The sequence below is a fragment of the Coffea arabica genome, chromosome 8c (assembly GCF_036785885.1).
Source record: "Coffea arabica cultivar ET-39 chromosome 8c, Coffea Arabica ET-39 HiFi, whole genome shotgun sequence".
Taxonomy (NCBI): Eukaryota; Viridiplantae; Streptophyta; class Magnoliopsida; order Gentianales; family Rubiaceae; genus Coffea; species Coffea arabica.
This window is the reverse complement of record NC_092325.1, coordinates 7,472,995-7,491,497: the sequence shown is the minus strand read 5'-3', so window position 1 is coordinate 7,491,497 and position 18,503 is coordinate 7,472,995. Positions and strand designations below refer to the sequence as shown.

The 18,503-nt window shown below is 39.0% G+C and overlaps 1 protein-coding gene across 4 annotated transcripts; it reads left to right on the top strand.

Annotated features, from left to right (window-relative positions):
* Positions 1-744: 744 nt before the first annotated feature.
* On the top strand, positions 745-8,772 carry LOC113706749 (putative disease resistance protein RGA3). 4 transcript variants are annotated; one of them, XM_027228723.2, is made up of 4 exons: positions 745-4,377; positions 4,614-4,743; positions 7,416-7,494; positions 8,629-8,772. In XM_027228723.2, the coding sequence occupies exon 1, from the start codon at positions 891-893 to the stop codon at positions 4,323-4,325; it is 3,435 nt and encodes a 1,144-aa protein (XP_027084524.2). In that variant the 5' UTR covers positions 745-890; the 3' UTR covers positions 4,326-4,377; positions 4,614-4,743; positions 7,416-7,494; positions 8,629-8,772. The 4 variants fall into 4 exon arrangements, with proteins under 4 accessions (XP_027084524.2, XP_027084523.2, XP_027084522.2 ...); XM_027228722.2 differs by lacking the exon at positions 8,629-8,772 and having other exon boundaries at positions 7,416-7,708; XM_027228721.2 differs by lacking the exon at positions 8,629-8,772 and having other exon boundaries at positions 7,295-7,708.
* Positions 8,773-18,503: the final 9,731 nt, after the last annotated feature.

Below are 18,503 nucleotides of genomic sequence, written 5' to 3'. Positions count from 1 at the left end.
ACGTTCATGGGTGGTGCCGTGAGTCAGTACTTTCTTTATGAACATGTGCTGGTGGAGACCACGATTTGGATGAATTGTTAGGCATTTGCATAGATTGCATTATCTTGTCTGGTAACTGGAGCCCAGAACCAGGATGCGGTAAATTCTGTAGTGACATCCCTAGAGGTTGAAATTTCAATGTTCGGCAAAGTTTTCACACCCTTTCTCGAGGAATCTTTTTCTCATCCCTTCTTTAAGTTAACACATTTGCATCCGAGACTTTTATACTATTCTAATTAAATTGTTATCATAAGTACAATTTTTGCTTTAACATGTGAAGATCCGACCAAAAGCCAACGAAAAAAAAAAAAATACGGCCAGAAGATAATGGTGATTCTTTCACCGGAGACCAGGGATCAATGGAAGATACATGCTGCTACATTGCTTCGTTCAAGAAACAAACAAAGCTTCTTTTTTTATTTCTTAGGGTAATGTAATGTAAGCATATGCACAGATAAGTTTTGGCACATGTTCAAAGATGATTGAAAATGCATTACAAGTGTAGCAACTTTACCCAAATACAAAAAGTTGCCCCGAAAGCAAAAAGTTGGTTTGGTCCTACCTCAACTAACGTCTACAGATTCAATTATTTCAATGGTACCCACAAGCCGTGTGGTCCTGAATTATCTCAAGTCTTTTCTTTTCTTGATGCAGTACTTTTTTGTTAGTTTTCCAACTTGGTAGGAAATTTCGTTTTGGAAAGATATGAATGGAAGATAAGTAATGGATTCCCTGCATTGTAACGCTAGCTGTTGAATGTTGACCATCTCTGCCTGCAAAAAAAATACAGTTCAACTATTCAACTTCAAACAACGCATTTTACCTTCATCTGTTAAAGAGTTTCACAGACGATGGCTGAAGCTGTACTTAGTGTGATCTTGGATAAGATACTTCCACTTGCTGCCGACGAGATCAGCCGGGCATGGGGTGTAAAGAAAGACCTTCAGAAGCTTGCCAAGAAAATAGAGATGATGGAAGCTTTGATTTTTGATGCTAAATGCAAGCAATCAACAAGCAAAGCCGCCCAGCTCTGGCTCAAAAGGCTCCAGTCCATAGCACGTGATGCTGAGATCGTGTTGGATGACTTCGGATATGAAGTTCTGCGGCACAAGGTTGAGAATCGGAAGCGCGACCAGGTACTCAACTTCTTTTCTTCCTCAAATCCTATTTCCTTTCGTCTAGAGATGGCTAACAAGATCAAGAAAGTTATGGCATCTCTGGAGGAAGCTCACAAAGAAGCAAATGAGATGCTTGGTCCGGTTCAGCTAACCATGACATCTGCTGATCACAAAGGGAATCGGTCGATTGTTCCTTTTGTGGATCGGTCGACCGTTCCTTTTGTGCGGGAGTCAGGAACGGTGGGAAGGGAAGTTGAGGTATCTCAAGTTGTAAGCATGTTAATTAGCTCAGACTATAAGAAGGATTTACCTGTCATCTCAATAGTTGGGATGGGCGGCCAGGGTAAAACAACCCTTGCACAGATGGTGGTAAAAAATGAGAGTGTAATGAAGCATTTTGATAAAACAATATGGGTTTGTGTGTCTGACGATTTCAGAGTGGAAAAGCTGTTGAATGAGATGCTACAATCCCTCGAGGGAAAAAGTGCTGAGACGACAAACAAGGAAGCATTGGTGAGGAAGTTTCAAGGAAATCTGAAAGGTAAAAGTTACTTGCTTGTGCTTGATGATGTTTGGAATGAGAATCGAGAGAAATGGGATGGCATGAGGAGCTGTTTGCTCGAAATAGGAGGTGCTCCAGGAAGTAAAATATTGGCTACCACACGTAGTGATGAGGTAGCCTCAGCAATGCAAACATCTGGTATGCATCATCTAGACATCCTCTCAGATGATCATAGCTGGATGTTGTTCGAAAAACTAGCATTTGCAGACGGTGGTGCAAGAAAGACTCAAGATCTACTGGACATTGGTAGAAGGATACTGAAAAAGTGTGGCGGCGTGCCATTAGCGATCAAAGTGATTGGGGGTTTGTTGTATTCCAAAAAGGATGCCTCGGAATGGTTGACGATCGAGAAGAGTGAAATATGGAACGAGTCGACCAATATTGCGAATGGAGTCATTTCTGTCCTGAAGCTGAGTTATGAGAACTTACCTTCATTGTCAGTGAAGCACTGCCTTGCAAATTGTTCCATCTTCCCGAAGGACGCTTACATGGAAAAACAAAGCTTGATACAGATTTGGATGGCCCAGGGATTGATTACTGATGCCAAGGGAGGAGGAGGTCATTTGCAAATGGAGGATATAGGCAGTGAGTATTTCAACGTATTGCTTCGGAGTTCTTTGTTGCAAGCTGCTCCTGAGTACGGAATCGAGTTATGCCGGATGCACGACCTTGTGCATGATCTTTCACTGCATGTGTCAAATAATCGTTTCTTAAATACAGAGGATGACATGGAAGTCAGTCATCATGATGAAGTTATGCATTTGACCATCATTGGGAGTCAAGGGAAGGTGTTAAAGAATATCGAAGGGATTCCTCCAAATTTGCAAACGCTTTATTATCTTGAGGGTGATGGTATTATGCTCGAAGACATCTTGAAAAGGTCTAGATATCTTTGTGTGTTAATATTAAAGTGCGGGGATGTTACTCATCTCCCGAATTCAGTGGGTAATATGAAACATTTAAGACATCTTGATATCAGGCGAACTGGTATCACCGCTTTGCCAGATTCGATCACAAAGCTCAACAATTTGATGACCTTGAAAGTCTTTTCCTTGAAAGAGATACCTAAGAAGTTTGGCAATTTAATTAACTTGAGGCACTTCGAGTTTTTCGAGGATAGTTTGGATGGGTCCAGATGTTTGTTCCCTGGAATCGGGCAGCTGGCTAATCTTCGGACGTTGCCCCACTTCAGGGTAAGCCAAGACAAGGGATGTCAACTTGAGGAGTTGGAATACTTGCGCAACCTCCAAGGCGAGCTAAAAATATTTGGACTTGAAAATGTGAGCAGCTGTGAATCAGCAGCAAAAGCAAAGTTGTCCGAAAAATCAAGCATTCAAAGTTTAACACTTTCATGGGATGATACAAATGAAGATTGCGATGACGACAATATTAATAGTGTCATGGAAGGTCTCCAACCTCACCCAAACTTGAAAAGTTTAGGCATTTGCGGTTTCAAAGGTTCAAGGTTTCCGTCGTGGATGGTGGCAAAGGATCACTTCATGGTACTCCTTCGGAATCTGATAGAGATCAAGTTGACCGGATTGGGTAAGTGTGAACAAGTACCACCACTAGGGGACTTGCCTTGTCTCGAGTCCTTAGAGATGGAGTCCTTACATAATGTGAAGTGCATTGGGGCTGAATTCTATGGTCTCGATATTAATGCAAGGAGCAGCGCTTCTTGTAGTAGTAGCAGTAGCAGAGAGGCGAAACCAATCAGTCTGTTTCCTAAACTGTCGCGTTTTGTTTTGGAGAAAATGGGAAGTCTGGAGGAGTGGTCAGATGCAATGGTTCCCTCGGATTCTTCTTCATCAATTAAGGTATTCCCTAATCTCCGGAACTTGACAATTTCCGATCTCCCCAAGTTGGCTGTTCTACCGGATATGGAGAACTTGACGTCTCTTGTGGAGTTACAGATAAGGGGATGCGGGAGTTTGGCCTGTATAAGGAATTTGAATAGCCTCACATCTCTCGAATCCTTAATCCTAAGTGACTGCCCTGCTTTATTAGATGCTTCTCTGGATATGAAAAACCCCCAATCCCTACTTTTTCTAAGCATCTCAGGATGTGATAAGTTGAATTCTTCGTTGAGTAATAATCTTGAGAAGTTCACGTCGCTCAAGTGGTTGGCGTTCATTTCTGATGACCCTGGTTGTTGGCCAATTACGGTTCTCCACCATCTAGCCAACCTCAGCGAGTTGGAACTCGGTGGCTTCTCTGACATCCTTGACCTTGATCATTTCCCGTGGCCACACTCCATCGCCAATCTCGTCTCTCTGGAGCGTCTTGTATTGCGTGGATGGCCAAAAATCACGGCTCTCCCAGACCAAATTCAGCATCTCTCTACCTTGAGAACTTTAAATATTCGGAAGTTTGAGGGGTTGGAAGTTCTTCCAGAGTGGATGGGCAGCCTTCGGAATCTTCGAGCATTGTCCATTTATAATTGCTCTAACCTCAGACAATTGCCCTCTGCAGAAGCAATGCGACACCTCACCAATTTAAATTTTCTAGGTATCGCCAGCTGTCCTCTTTTAGCAGAGAGATGCACCAAAGGAAGTGGCGCAGAGTGGCCCAAGATTGTACGCATTCCCGATGTTTATATCGATTGAACAAAGGAAGTTTGACTGGTTTCGCATCAGGGACACAAACCCCACTGCAACTGTAAGTAGTTAATATTTCCAACGTTCTGTTTTAATCTCTACTTATTCGGTTTGTTTAGAATTCTATTAGTAGTACTTTTTTTTTTTTTTTCTTATATATAATCCCCGGAAGGAAAAAGGAAATAAAAAACGCTACTGCTTCCTTTTAAATGGCCATATCCTTCAATTGCTCTTTACATTTTCTTTTCCGTAGATTCTTTCGTCCTCCTCCTTATCATTCATTCTTTTTTCTTAAAGGGTCAGAATCAAGGCAACTCATCCAGCGTCACAAAAGAAGAAGAGCAGTTTTCTCAATTATTGATTCCAGATGTCTGCTGAGTGTCTCATTTATTCCGTCTTGTTGGATTTACCTGCTCTCTCCTTTGAGGTGCATCTTCTCTGTTTTTGTTTCAAGCTGTAACTTAAAAGACAGATTAAAGTATTGATAGACATTTTCCTTTTTAAATAAAAAAGATTCATTACATTGTCTGAAAGACTTCAATGCACCAGGGATTGTTTTAGTAGTTTAAAGTAGTAGACTTCAATGAAAATTTATTATTATTATTTTTTTTGGATGAATACTACTATCGAATTGCTAGAACAGACATGCGCATGTATTTTAAAAGAAAAATTACAAATTGACTTTTGCTCTCTGTTATGTAATCAAACTTCGGGCCAATAAAATCTAACAGCTCTGACCTGCACCTCTATGAACGACTCATAACAGGATGCTACTTGGAACGGTATGAACTCGGAATGACATCATTATTTACACTGAAAATTAAATGACCCTGGTCTCAGTGAAAATTACTGAGACCGAACTAGTTTAGAATTAGCATGATAGTTACACCACATGTTGTGAGATGAACATTAGGATATGAGTAGAATTGTGGTTATTTAAAGTTGTGTAACTCCAAATAATGAGGTATATGTTTACACGTTATAGTACCACTTAATCGTTAGATTTAAATAATGTGGTAATTAGAGGTTATAGATTTATTTGAACTAACTTCCTGCATAATCACCCATAGACTATGATGTTTTAAAGTCGAGTTGAGCTAGTTTTAACATTCTTTTGTATAGCTCCTCGATGGTTGGAAAATCATAAATGTATTTTGATCCAACCTTTCCTTTTGAGTTGTAACTTTGAATCCATACGTGTATAATCAACCACCATCATCCAACTAAATAATGTGGAGTCCACGCGATTATCTCCACAAGTACGGGTTATACTGCCCCACTCCAATATAACTGTCCAAATAGTTACACCACATGTTATCCCTCTGAGATAACATGTTTTAAACCACATGTTACCACATTTGCCACTTCAACCTTCTGAATTTGGAAAACCTAGGTTCTTAAACACTAGAAGATTTAGCGTACAGTACTTTTGAACACACAAGGAACCAGATCATGATTGGCAAGTCCTAATTAACTGATATCAAACTGAAAAGGTTGGCAACATCTTAATGAAATTGACAAAGAACACAAAATTAGTGCTCTCGAGTAGCAGCTGCCGGTTCCCTATCAAAAAAAAAAAAAACACAAAATTACTGTCTCATGAGTATATCCAGGGGAGGGGATAAGAAGGGATGGACTGGTTATAACCTAATTCGTATTTCCCCACGACTCTGAAAAAGTAGCCTTTAGGTGTCAATGACTTGGAATTGGGAAAGGTTCATATCTATCTTGACAATTCTTAGAGAAAACAATTCTACGTTTCTTAAGCTAATACAACTGTTTTGCTTGTATTTATTAGAGCTTATAAATTCTTCTCACTTTCACAACAGATGAACATTTCTTGAGTAGTTTTTTGGTATAGTTCAACTACTATGTTGGCATTTGATGTATTAAATTTTAACCTCTACTTGTAAGGGACATCATTCTAATGTTCCAGGTTGCATGGCATTCTCACAGAACTGATGCTAGGCAGTAATACCACCAAAAGGTTTCTGGCAACTATTCTCGAGAAATGAATGCTTTTTGGGTTGGTTCATAAACTAGTATCATCTTACAAAGATCATGTATAACCAATTAACCATCATTAGTGAGGTACACTCAATCAAATATAATTTTTGGCTCATATTGAAGATTTTGATCTGATATGAAATCAAACCTTCATTTCCTTGTTAGTGTTTTGCTTCGATTCTGGTCTTTGATTTTTTAACAAGTCCTTTCTTTTTTCTTTTTTTTTTGGTTTTCTTAATTCCCTTTTTCACTATGTCATTTTTTCTGCAAATGGCTTCAAGTTGGAGGTGGTCCTCAAGTTAAACCTCTAAATCTGGAGATTATGATTATTTAATTAAAATGTTTTGAGTTTTGACTAATCATGTATTACTGTCTTTTTACTTTTAATCATGTATTATTTAGAGTCTGAGGATAGTGTGCCTGGCTCTAATTTTTCACAACAATTAAGTAAGGATAGTGATAACCAGCTAGCCATATCTGGTTTTAGTTTTCATTTATTGTCAATGATACATAGCTTCATATGAGAAACCAGAGGATTTATGCCACCTTTTCAGCCAACTTATTTGTAGAAACTGGTGCCTTGTGAGACTAGTGAAGCTATTGTACTCGTGTTCTATTAGCATTATCAATTCATATCCTCACAGTTTGCAGAAAAACTGGGATTTCAGCCATGATTGTTCGTGCCATCAATCATAGAACACGAGCCCTCCTTCGCGATCATTATCAAATTATGTTATAATAATAATATTTTTTATACTTCTTTCCTAATATTGATTGTCAGCACGAGCAAAGATTAATCATATTGGGTTTGCCTTTTGGTGTTGAAAATTCAACATCAACAATCTTGTATCAATGTGTTATGGTTTTACCAATATTTGATATTCTTCCAGTAAAAATTACATTCTGCCTTTTGCTTTGCCAACAATTTTTTGTCTTTGACATGCATCAAACTAACGGCAATATATAGGCAGGCAATCAATGTCAGTTTTCCTCCGTCTCACCTGAAACACATATCTTTGCTTGTCCTTTGAGATGGAGAAGCAAACAAAACAATTACATACATTCACTTCCGGTTTGTTCATCATTTGTTAGTATGGAGAGGATTTTGGAAAGATATGAAAGATACTCGTACGCTGAGAAAAGACTCAGTGGCTCTGGCCCTGAACAACAGGTACGCTGGCCAATCCTTCAATCCTCTATTTATCTTATTTTGTCTGTATTTTCTGGGCTTGCAATGCCGTCCTGCTATATGTGTAAACTGCGGGACAACGAATGTGTTAAGGAGTCTGTAAATATTGCAGAAGACATTCTTTCTTAAAATTTTCATTCAAATGTACCTTATATGAAGTACTGAAAGTATCAAATGTTTGCTTGAGGGCTGGATAGATGGTTGCTTGTACATAGGGTAAAGAAGAGTATGTAACTAAAATTTGCCGGATCCATGTGTATGTGACGCAAATCTACCAGGGAAGTCAATGAGATTAGGACCATCGAATAAAATGCCTCTTCTTCTTGTTATTCTTGACCGCCGTGTTTCTAAATATTAGCCATCCTGTGCTGGACATAATTTTTCTTTACGCCTGAAAAACTCCGGTATGCTGCAATTCTCTTGCCCAAAACCTTGTTTTCTCCTCCAAATTTACCAGTTTGTATAGATAGGATGACCATGGTGGATAGCCTCAATGCAATTCTCAGGGGCTGTCAAACGAAAATTATTGTTCTGATAGCTCAAAGGGAATGACTAGAGATGAAGTGTTTTAATTGGAAAGGAAGATGGCCTGACTTTTGTTTCGTCACTTACATGACTTCCTAAAAGAAATTTGCATAATCAAATAAAGAACTTCTTACACATGTTTGAGTTGCTAGGTTGAGGGAATGCCTGTTCATTCATTTCTGCTAGGACAAGTGCTTCGCTCGGTAGCCCCTTTTGAACGACGAATGTCCTTGCCAGTTTAGAACAAATTCGCCTTTGACTTCATCTTGCAATGGCAACTTCGCTTTAGCACTTTGTCCCTTTTTCAAAGAATCGCCGGTGGACCTTTTTTGGGCCATGTGTTTATGGTGGCTTCGGCCGTGACATATAGCATTCAGACACTTTTTATCAATCAGAGCCAATTGTTCATGATGTTGCTTTAATCAATTAGTTTCTTCCAATTTGGCTTCCATTAGAATACACAATGTAGGGATTTCAATCTCGGCAGGCGGCACAACTTCCCTTTTTCTGCTTTTCATTCAAATGTCTACTGATCTTTATCTCTTTGACTTCAGTCTCGGTGCCATTGTTAACAATCTCTGTCTCTTCTAGGTTCGATTTGGATTTCTCTTCATATTGTTCGGGGACTTTTGAAAAAAGAACCAGATATTTTCTCATCATCACTCTCTTTTGAATTTCGGATTCCATAATCTCAAAGTCGTGAGTGATGTCAAGATTGCCATCATCGGATTCCAGAACAGTGATAGCCAAAGGTCAAATACTTTTATTTTTGGCCATCTAAAAGAGCTTAGAGCGAAATTAAAACCAATAAACAATCAATATAAACAAAATGGTATCAACCAAAGTAATGAAAAGATGTGACTATACATGCTATTGCAAAATTCAAAAACAACATAGGAATTTGATAATGCAAAAATTGTTTTAGCCAAAACTTGATTGAACATAATAAAACTATTTACACAAAAGCAAATAGTGCTGATTTTCATGAATTTTAACAAATGACAATCCCCAAATTTATCGAACTTCCCTTCAAGAGGAAAGATACTCGGCAATCCAATTGTGCAAAGTTCTTTCAAGATTTTTAAATTTCCTCGTTGGCGGTGGATGCCTCAAAGGTGTCCTTGTGTTCAGGAAAAGGATTTGTATGATAAAGAGGGATGTCATGGAAAAAATGATAAAGACCCTAAAAAGCGAAAATATGCATGAGATGAAGTGATTTTATCACACAATTATGATCTAACGTGCGGATGGTTCTTAAGGGTCTAGCGTTGGACTAGCCCTTAACTCACGTTCTCTCACAAGCATTGGACTTGTAAGAGCTCGAAGGGAAGACCATGACTAGCATTGGACTAGCCACGGTAACGTACATTCCATCCACATAGTCAGATATAATACTAAAAGCAAATAGGCATGCCAAACACATAATTTCACATAGCACGTAACACATAAGCATGCTTGTCTAGATGCAGAATCCTAGGGAAAACCATTGAACACATAAGCACACACAAACACATAGCACACAAGCACTATCTATTACAAAAGGGGATGCCTACTACAATCTAAAGGGGGAACAAAAATAAATAATTAAAATAAATACCTAACTATTACAACTTTGGCATTCAAGTGCCTTTCAAATAACCAAAATTGAACTAAAATAAGTATGCAAAATTAAAAATAAATAAAGTGAATAAATAAATAAATAAATAAATAATTCAAAAGGCAAGCAATTAAGCATATAAAGTCACATAAGGCACTTAGAGTCAAATAAAGTAAGAAATGAGGGAAAGGGTGTACCTCCCTTGATTTGAAACCCTAATGAAGTGAAATGACTTATTTACCCTCCAAAAGACAAGGAAAAGGTCAAGACATCACTTTAATTAACAAAATAATCACATGAAATGGAAATAAACACGAAATTGAATCACTCAAAACATTCAAATAAACTAAATAACTCACATTCGTCAATTTGACACAAACAAGGACCCATTGGAAAGAATTAAAGAAGTTCGAGGGATCAACTTATTATTACTACAAATATCAAGGGTTTAAAAGGAAAATAAATTAAAATTAAGGACTTAAGGTGAAACCTATCCCAAATCCAAAACTAAAATTCTCACAAAATGAATGAAAAACTATTTACTACGATTAAACAACAAAACACCAAAATCACTAAAATCCAAATCAAAACTAAGAATTATCAAGAATCATAAAATACTCAAATTCCATCCTAAAATTCCTAAACAATTTGCCCAAAAACATTAAAACATAACAAAAGAAATTAACATCGAAAGGGACCAAATTGATCGATTTTTTAAACTTTCTGGGCCATAGTGAAACAAAGGGAGACTTAGGGGCCAAAGCGCAATTTTTTGGGAATATTTCCCATGCAAAAACCATGCAAAAGGCTACGGAAACATTCTGTAACAGAACATTTCTGATGAAAACTTTCTGCAACCAAAAGTTACAATTTCCAGCCGCAAACTTTATCCATAACCTTCGGCCATCCAAAACTTTGCACTAACTCTAATGAAAGCAAGTCCAAATACTTCTTAACAAGGCAAATCTTAGAAGAATTTCAAGCAAGTTTCATGCAAAGAATGAGCTTTTGCAACCGAAAAAATGTTTTGCAATTTTTACTCACTCAATCGAGATAACATTCATGCAAATGACTCAACACATCTTCACTCATCAAACACAAAATGCAAAGACTTGAAACAAAGGTAGGGGAAAGATCAAACAGGATTCTGAACTAAAAAATGCAACAAAATGATCTGGAAAGCATGCTAACTTTGAAGAACAAAACTTCTGCAGCTTTCTCATGAAGACAGAAATATGATCATGCAAAATGCTAGAAATGAAACTTATTGATTTATCCACCGAACCCCCAATATTATAGCTTCCTACTCCTGTGGTTAACTGCAAGACAATCATTTATTCCCCAAAAGATCTACTCAAAGAAACCGAACATAAAGGGTAGGAAAACCGTGAGGAAACATTTTGTAACTGAACCCATTTAACAACCCACATAGCTCGGGAAAATTTGAGACAGAACTTCAATCATGCAAACGAAAAAGGAGCTGTAAAACATAACAAACAAAAAGCCCATTCAAGATTTATTCCGGATTAAGCTCAGTCAAGACTTCTTGTTGGAATTTTTCTGCTGCAAAGTTTCTACACCTTTCAGTTATTCATTATGCAAATTTATTGCTCAACAAAACGATGGAAAGGAAAGGGGCTACAGCCTGCGATTTCAGAAAAAAAAAACAAAACATATATATACCAACCCTCTTAAAAAAAACATCAACTACCTTCAACTTGAATAAACCAAAATCTCATGACAAAACATGCGAGACAGGAGAGAGTAAAAACCACAGGAGTAAGGAAAAGAAAGGAAACAGCAACAACTAGATGAAGTTTAGTTTTAACTAAAACAAATGCAACTTTAACTATTTTGGAAGGAACGCAAATAGCATGGTCTAGATGCAAGAACCACAACTGAGCACAAATCCAAAATCTCTGGTTACACAGACCAGATCTCATATGGAATGGAAATGGAGAGGAGAAAGATCGAGGACTACCTGTTCAATGCCTTTGGACTTGAGCCTTCAGTCTGGATTTGGCAAAGAGATCACTGTCGATTCTGATGGACAACTCTACCTTGGTCTCTCTCGAATCTATCAGTTCCTCTCTTTCCCACGGCTGTTCCGGCTTTCTTTTCTCAGTTCCCCAGACCCTCGGCCTTTCCCTCTCGCTTTCTCTCTCAAAGTCTTCCTTCCTTCTGATTTTTCTCAGCTATCCCCGCCGTTATCTCCCTCAGCCGCTCTATATCTTTTTCTTCTCTTTTTCTTTTACCCGTTGCTACCTTACTCCCCTCCAAACCCTAGCCGTCCCTAAACTCCCCTCTCTGGTTTCTTTTTCTAATTTCCGCCCTTCACCAACCGTCAAAAGCCTCAATGCTCCAGGGTTGAAAATTAAATGCATGCCAAATGAGATAACGGTTATAGATTGTGGTTTGTCCAAATTAAAGGATGTGGGACCACGACTATTTTGGACAAACCACACGATTCGGTTAATGTGGATTAACCGATTATTAAGTGGTACATCTTTAGTACAAACTGTATCTCTTGTACCCTGGTGTTTAAAATACCCTCTAACTATACCGGGTAAATAAACGTGGAGTCCTCCGTGTTTTTTGGTAGAGGGTAAATATAGCAAAGATAATTTTTCAATCGTGTTTAAATAATGTACAGTTTATTTAAACTGTACATTATTTATTTAGTACAAACTGTATCCCTCATAGTGTCTCGAGAGAAGGTGTAACTGACAATCGCCTACACTGTAGGAATAGAGATAACGGACTTTCTAATAAACAAATGTAACATATGCTTCCCCTCACGTTACACCACTTCTCCGTAGGAGTACTAAATATTGGACTTGTGCCTAGAAATATTATTGTGCTTAAAACTTGTTCAATCTTGGGTTTGTTGGCTGAGAGTTTTGACCAGTTATAAGGGAAAACTCTGCTAAATTTTTTTCAAAATCTTGTCCAAATTTGCAAAATTATCCCAAAAAAGTTGGACAACCTCGCTAGATCCTTGGGCAAACGTGCTACGTGTCTCGAAATGCGTTGATCGAGGACCGTATCATGGTGCCAAGTTGTTAGGGTTTGAGATGCTTAAGGAGATATATGCCCATGACCATGACTTTGGGGAAGTCTACGCATCTTGTATGAAGAGTCTACATAGAAAGGATTTCTTGCACAATGGATTCTTGTTTTATGTGGATAAGTTGTGTGTCCCTAACTCGTCCATTCATGACCTTCTGATTCGAGAGGCACATAGCGGTGGCCTTATGGGGCACTTTGGAATTGCTAAGACTCTAGCCATGCGTAATCTTCTTCCCTTTATGGAGGAAAGTGTACATGTTGGTATGACCATCATGGCTAGTACTCCTATCAAATTGCCATGGTCTACCAAGTAAAATATGGCTAGCCTGCATAGGTACCACATCACAAAATACTTCATCTTCATAAGCACCAATTTTAAAGGAAATGAGTACCTGTTGAGACACTCGAATGTCTCCGCAATTGTTTAGCCACTGTAGGCGATATGGTCAGAGGTGTTCATAGGTGGGAAGTCCTAATGCCTCGACCATCACCGCGCTTGTGACATTGGTACAGCTCCCCGGGTCAATCACCAAGCTACACACTTTACCATTTATATGGCATCGGGTGTAGAAGATATTTTTCCGTTGGATGTCTTCTTTCTTAACATGTGCAGCTAGAGCTCTCCTTGCAATGAGTCCTAATCCCACGGACTCTTCCAATGGTGGTTGTATGACCGCCTCAATGTCCTCCTCACCTTCTAAGGACGGTATTCCCTTGTATTCTTCCTCGTTGTCGGATATCACTTCGCCATTTGGTAGCACAATCATTGTCCTTTGGTTTGGACATTGGTTAGCAATATGGCCAAGTCCTTGACACCTCCAACACTTGGTGTCGCGGCTCCTTGCCCTAGGAAGTTCATTGGGCAGTTTGGAAATAGGTTTTCTCTCCTCATTGGGCGGCATGGTCTTCGGCTTGGTGGGAGTGGTATAGCCTCCCATTGGCTTGGTCTCCTTCCTTGGCGTGCTAGCTCAATTGTATGATGGTGAAGGCATGGAGAAGGTTCTAAGTTGACTCCTCCTCTTAAGCCTTCGCTCCACTTTTAAAGCTTTCTCGAGCATATCTTTCAACTCCACATAATGGAACATCTCGACTTCATCCGCGATCTCAGCTCGTAGACCACTGAGAAATCTCACCATGATAGCTTCTCGATCCTTCACTATGTCTGCTCGGAGCATGATTACCTCCATTTCCTTATAATAATCCTCCACACTTTGGTTCCCTTGCCTTAAGTTTTGTAACTTGTGGTACAAGTCACGGTGATAATGGCTAGGAACAAAGCGCTTGTGCATAAGGATCTTCAATTCGAACCAAATGGTGATCTCAATGTCTCCACTACACCTTCGACTAGTGGTAATTTGGTCCTACTAGATGATGGCATACTCGGAGAATGCCATGACCGCGAGTTTCATTTGCTGCTCTTCCGTGTAGTCGTTGCAATTGAACAGGAGTTCAACCTTCTTTTCCCACTCAAGGTAGGCATTTGGGTCGGATTTACCTTCGAAAGGTGGTACTTGCATTTTGATTCCTTTGATTGCCTCTCCCCTGGGTTTGTAGCTCTTGTTAGCTCTCCTCGTGTGTGGTCCAATCTCGTCGTCGGAACAATTAGAGCTATCCGACTCATGTTGGATTAATTTCCTTCGACTTCTACTCCCTCGTGATCCGCTTTGGGCAGCCTCGACTTTGTCAAGCTGTTCATGGACACTTTCCAATGTTTGATCCATGATTCGACGGATGTCACGCCTTAAAGATTCGGCAAAAAGCTTGAAGTCAAAAGCTGATGGAAAATCTCCTCCTGCGTTAGACATGCTTAGGTATTCCTGCAAGAAAAGGTTAGTTTCGAAAAGATAATCTCTTCCCTCACTCCTTTAGTGTTTACGCTCGCGCTCGTGTATCACACACTTTCATTTATAGGCTCACAAAATATTCTCGAAGCTTGATTTTACCTTTGAAGAGGTTAGATTAGCTCAAACAAGTTGTTCACTGGCCTACCAGAAGTAGATCACTTGGCACATGAGATGAGTTTTAGGGACTCGAAAACAGATTTGGAAACTTAACTAAGACAAATACTTGCGGATCAGATTTCGAATTTTAATAATGAGACAAGTAGTAGACTGATCAGCTATGAAAAAAAATGGACAAGTCAAAACTTGATAAGTGACTCAACCGAGTCTATTAAAGCAAGAGACAAAATGGCAGAAATTTATGGATCCTAGAAGGACTTACCCGATCTTGCACTTGGCTGTGTTTTTGGAAAGTGTAAGGAAGCTTCTTGGACTTTTGTCGTGTAGTAGTGGCGGCTGGTGACTGGTTTTCTACGTGGTTTTATGTTACCAATTAGAAACTGGGATTCCAAGTAGAACTAGGATTTGCTTTTACAAACCCAAGTCAACTAGGTTTCCTAATTCTAATGGGTTTCCTTAAGTTGGTAGGACTGAAACTGGTTTCTTTTTGTTGCTTTCTCGCGTCTTCCTTTTTTTTTGTGGTAGTATTGACGCAAACCAGATCTCTTTTGCTTCTCCCAATTCGGTCTCAACCCAACACAAAGGTTACGGCTATGGCTTGTGAGCAAGAATAGCCGCCAATTCAAGAATCAAGAACTAGTTAGTTGGGTTTCAAGAAGTTCAAGAACACCCACGGCTTTCAAGATTTTTGTCCAAGTTTTGCTGTGGTAATTCCAGATTTGATTCAAGATTTTCAAGAATATCAAGAACAAGGTATATCAGCCGTGCAAGATACAACTTTCCCAACCCCTTTGTTCAAGAATGTAACCCGAATTGCTTAAAGCAAGATAGCGACCAGATTTCTGTTTCTTTTTTTTTTTTTGTTTTGACTCGACAATTGAAGACTCCAAGATGCAACAACTAAATAGTAAAAACCGGACATAAACAACATATTGTATTCGGCAAACAACTAGACACAACAATGGACAGCAACAGAACAAGGAAAACTAGCGACACAACCAAATCAGGTTTTTTTTTTTTTTTTTGTGTTTTACGTTTGGACAACAAGACAGATTTGAAGCAACAAAATATGACTAAAACAAAACAAGAAAAGGTAGGATATAACCTAGAAGTTGTCAATTAGCTTTGATTACCAGATGATACGAAGCCAACCATGCTTGGCGAACTTGTATTCCAATAACACAAGACCTAGACAAGTGACTCCAAGGTTTGAACGAGCGGAACCCTAATCCCTCTTAGAATCCCTTGGATGAGAACTAAGATTGATTTTTAACCCTCAAGAAAAAATTAAAGGAACTTATGGTTAATGGTAGAACGGCGCCACGAGCAAGGGTAATTCATGCTTGATAAGCCAAGAAGAACACTTAGAACAAAATCTAAGATATTCAAAGTTAACCAAGGCTAAGAGAATGCTCTTAAAACTGAAATTTGTTTAATGATTATTGAATGAAATAAAGTCTCGGCCAAGCCTTTATATTTATAGGCTTTGTGAGCTAAAACCCTAACTATCAATGGAAAACTAACTCCAACTAACCCTAAACCTAACTTACTAACAAAATTAACAATGAAGCCCGCACATGGGCTGGTCGGCCAAGGCCCTATGGGCTGCCCATCTTTATTATGGAGCCTATACTCTCTAGTCTTCCTCGGCCTCCTCATGGACTTGGAGTAAGCCCACCATTGTATGATTAGCATCTTGAATCCTTCGAATGCGTGCATGAATTATTTGGAGAAATGTTTGGAGATTCTAAAGCATCTTTCTTACCCTTGCTCGAGTCATTGGTCCAAGGTTTATTGATGGCGCATGTAAGTCATCCTTACTCGAGCCTTGTGAAGCGACAACATGAGTCCTTGGCAGTTCCTCATCACTGAGCAATACCTAGGGTTAATGTTCCATAGGGTATGTGACTTGTTATGTTTTGTATATAAAGATAGTATTTATTTTAAATGTGTTCTATTGTGTTTCACTTTATGATTTGGAAATGCTTTTATCGAGGTTTATGGCTACTTTATTTTACTTATACTTATATAGTCCATTGCTCAAAAGAGGTATGAAGGGTAGGCGATGTCAAGGACGTGAAACTACCCGAGGACGCAGTTCTAGCCATGGCCGTGGGACTAGACAGGCACAAGAACCAGTACAAGAACAGAGAGAGAAGAGAGGTGAAACGGTTGAACCACAACCTAGACCCCGAGCTGAAGGGGGGGATCGGGTAGCAACGACAATTCAGCAAATGACCAATATTTTTGCTCGACTACTAAAGCAGCAGGGTGAAACCCCTGTTAATCAACCTAGGGACCCTGAAATGGGGTAGGACAGGGCCCTAGAGCGATTCCAAAAGTTTTCTCCTCCTAAGTTTTTTGGAGGACCAGACCCTGAGGTAACTAAGAGGTGTTTGGAGACGATGATCAATATTTTTGTTGCCTTAAACTATACGGAGGATAGACAGGTGAATTTTGCTATATTTCAGTTTGAGAGATCAACTAGAGCCTAGTGGAATGTAATAAGGGCTAAGTGGGAGAGAGAGAGAGTAGCATGGACCTGGTTGAATTTTATACGGAAATTTAATGAGAAGTATTTCCCACCGATAGTCCAGGAGAAGAGGGAGGACAATTTTATTAAACTCTGACAGGGAACTCTAAGTGTATATTTGAGTATGAGACTTAGTTCACCAAGTTATCCAAGTTTGCCTGGAATTGATAGCTACGGAGCAAAGGAGAGTGAGGCGGTTTGTGCAAGGATTGAACGTAGAAATACAGGAAACCTTGGCGGCTGCACAAATTAATACTTTCACCGATGTTCTTGAGAAAGCCCAAAGGATAGAGATTGCAAGGGCACAAGTAAAAGCTTTTCATGCAAGAAAGAAAGGTGTGTTTAATGGAGACCATGTGACGACCCAAAAATTTACTTATTTTTATCTTATTTTATTGGCTTATTTAAATATTTATTTATCCGTTTTCTTTGAATAATTTATTTCAACCCTTTTAGAACCAAACATGGAACTATGACTTGCATATATTTTTAAAATGTTCCGTTAATAAATTTAATTTTCGGAAGCTTGTTTAGTGAGATTTAGTGAATACGCGTTTGGAGGCAATATTCGATTTGAAAGTATAGTGACCTTGAAGATTTGAGAACTCATGCGTTAGTCTTAAAATAGGTATTTTATGATTAATTACCCTAGTATTAGTTAGTTATACTATCGTTGCAAGAATTTCTTAGAAATTACGCTTTATCGCGCGCGAGTTGGAAGTTTGCATTTTCACGCCTGCGACTAATTGAAGGACTTTAGAAATTTATTTTTAGACTACTAAGAGTGAATAATAATAGTATTAAAGGAGGTACATTAAAGGTTTACTGCACAAGTGAAACAAACCCGAGAGAAAACGGACACGAAACGCGAGTGTGTGCGCACTATTCAAAGTTGACTTTGCTTAAATTTGAACCACCAACCACCAAGCTTCTCCAAGAAGCCTCTTTGATCAGCCTTTTCTCTCTCCTTTCGTCCTCAAGGGCCAGCCATCCAAGCAAAGGAGAAGAAGAGAACTCTTCATCATTCCACTTTATTTCACTTCCAATTTTCCAACCATTTCACTCCAAATTCACCACACAACTTTCACTTCACTTGGACTAGGAAGGAAGCATCTTTCTCATGGTTTCTTGGAGCTTTTAGAAGTGCAAAATTTTTCATTTTTCATCAAAGCAAAGAGGTAATGATACGTTCCTCGATCCACATGGTTCGAGACACGTAGCACGTTTGCCCAAGGATCTAACGAGATTGTCCAACACTTGGTTTGCGGAACCTGGAATCAAACGGACGACACGATTTGATTTAGGT

Coding starts and splice junctions, on each gene's coding strand:
- LOC113706749 (XM_027228723.2), top strand. CDS start 891: ATGGCTGAAGCTGTACTTAGTGTGATCTTGGATAAGATACTTCCACTT.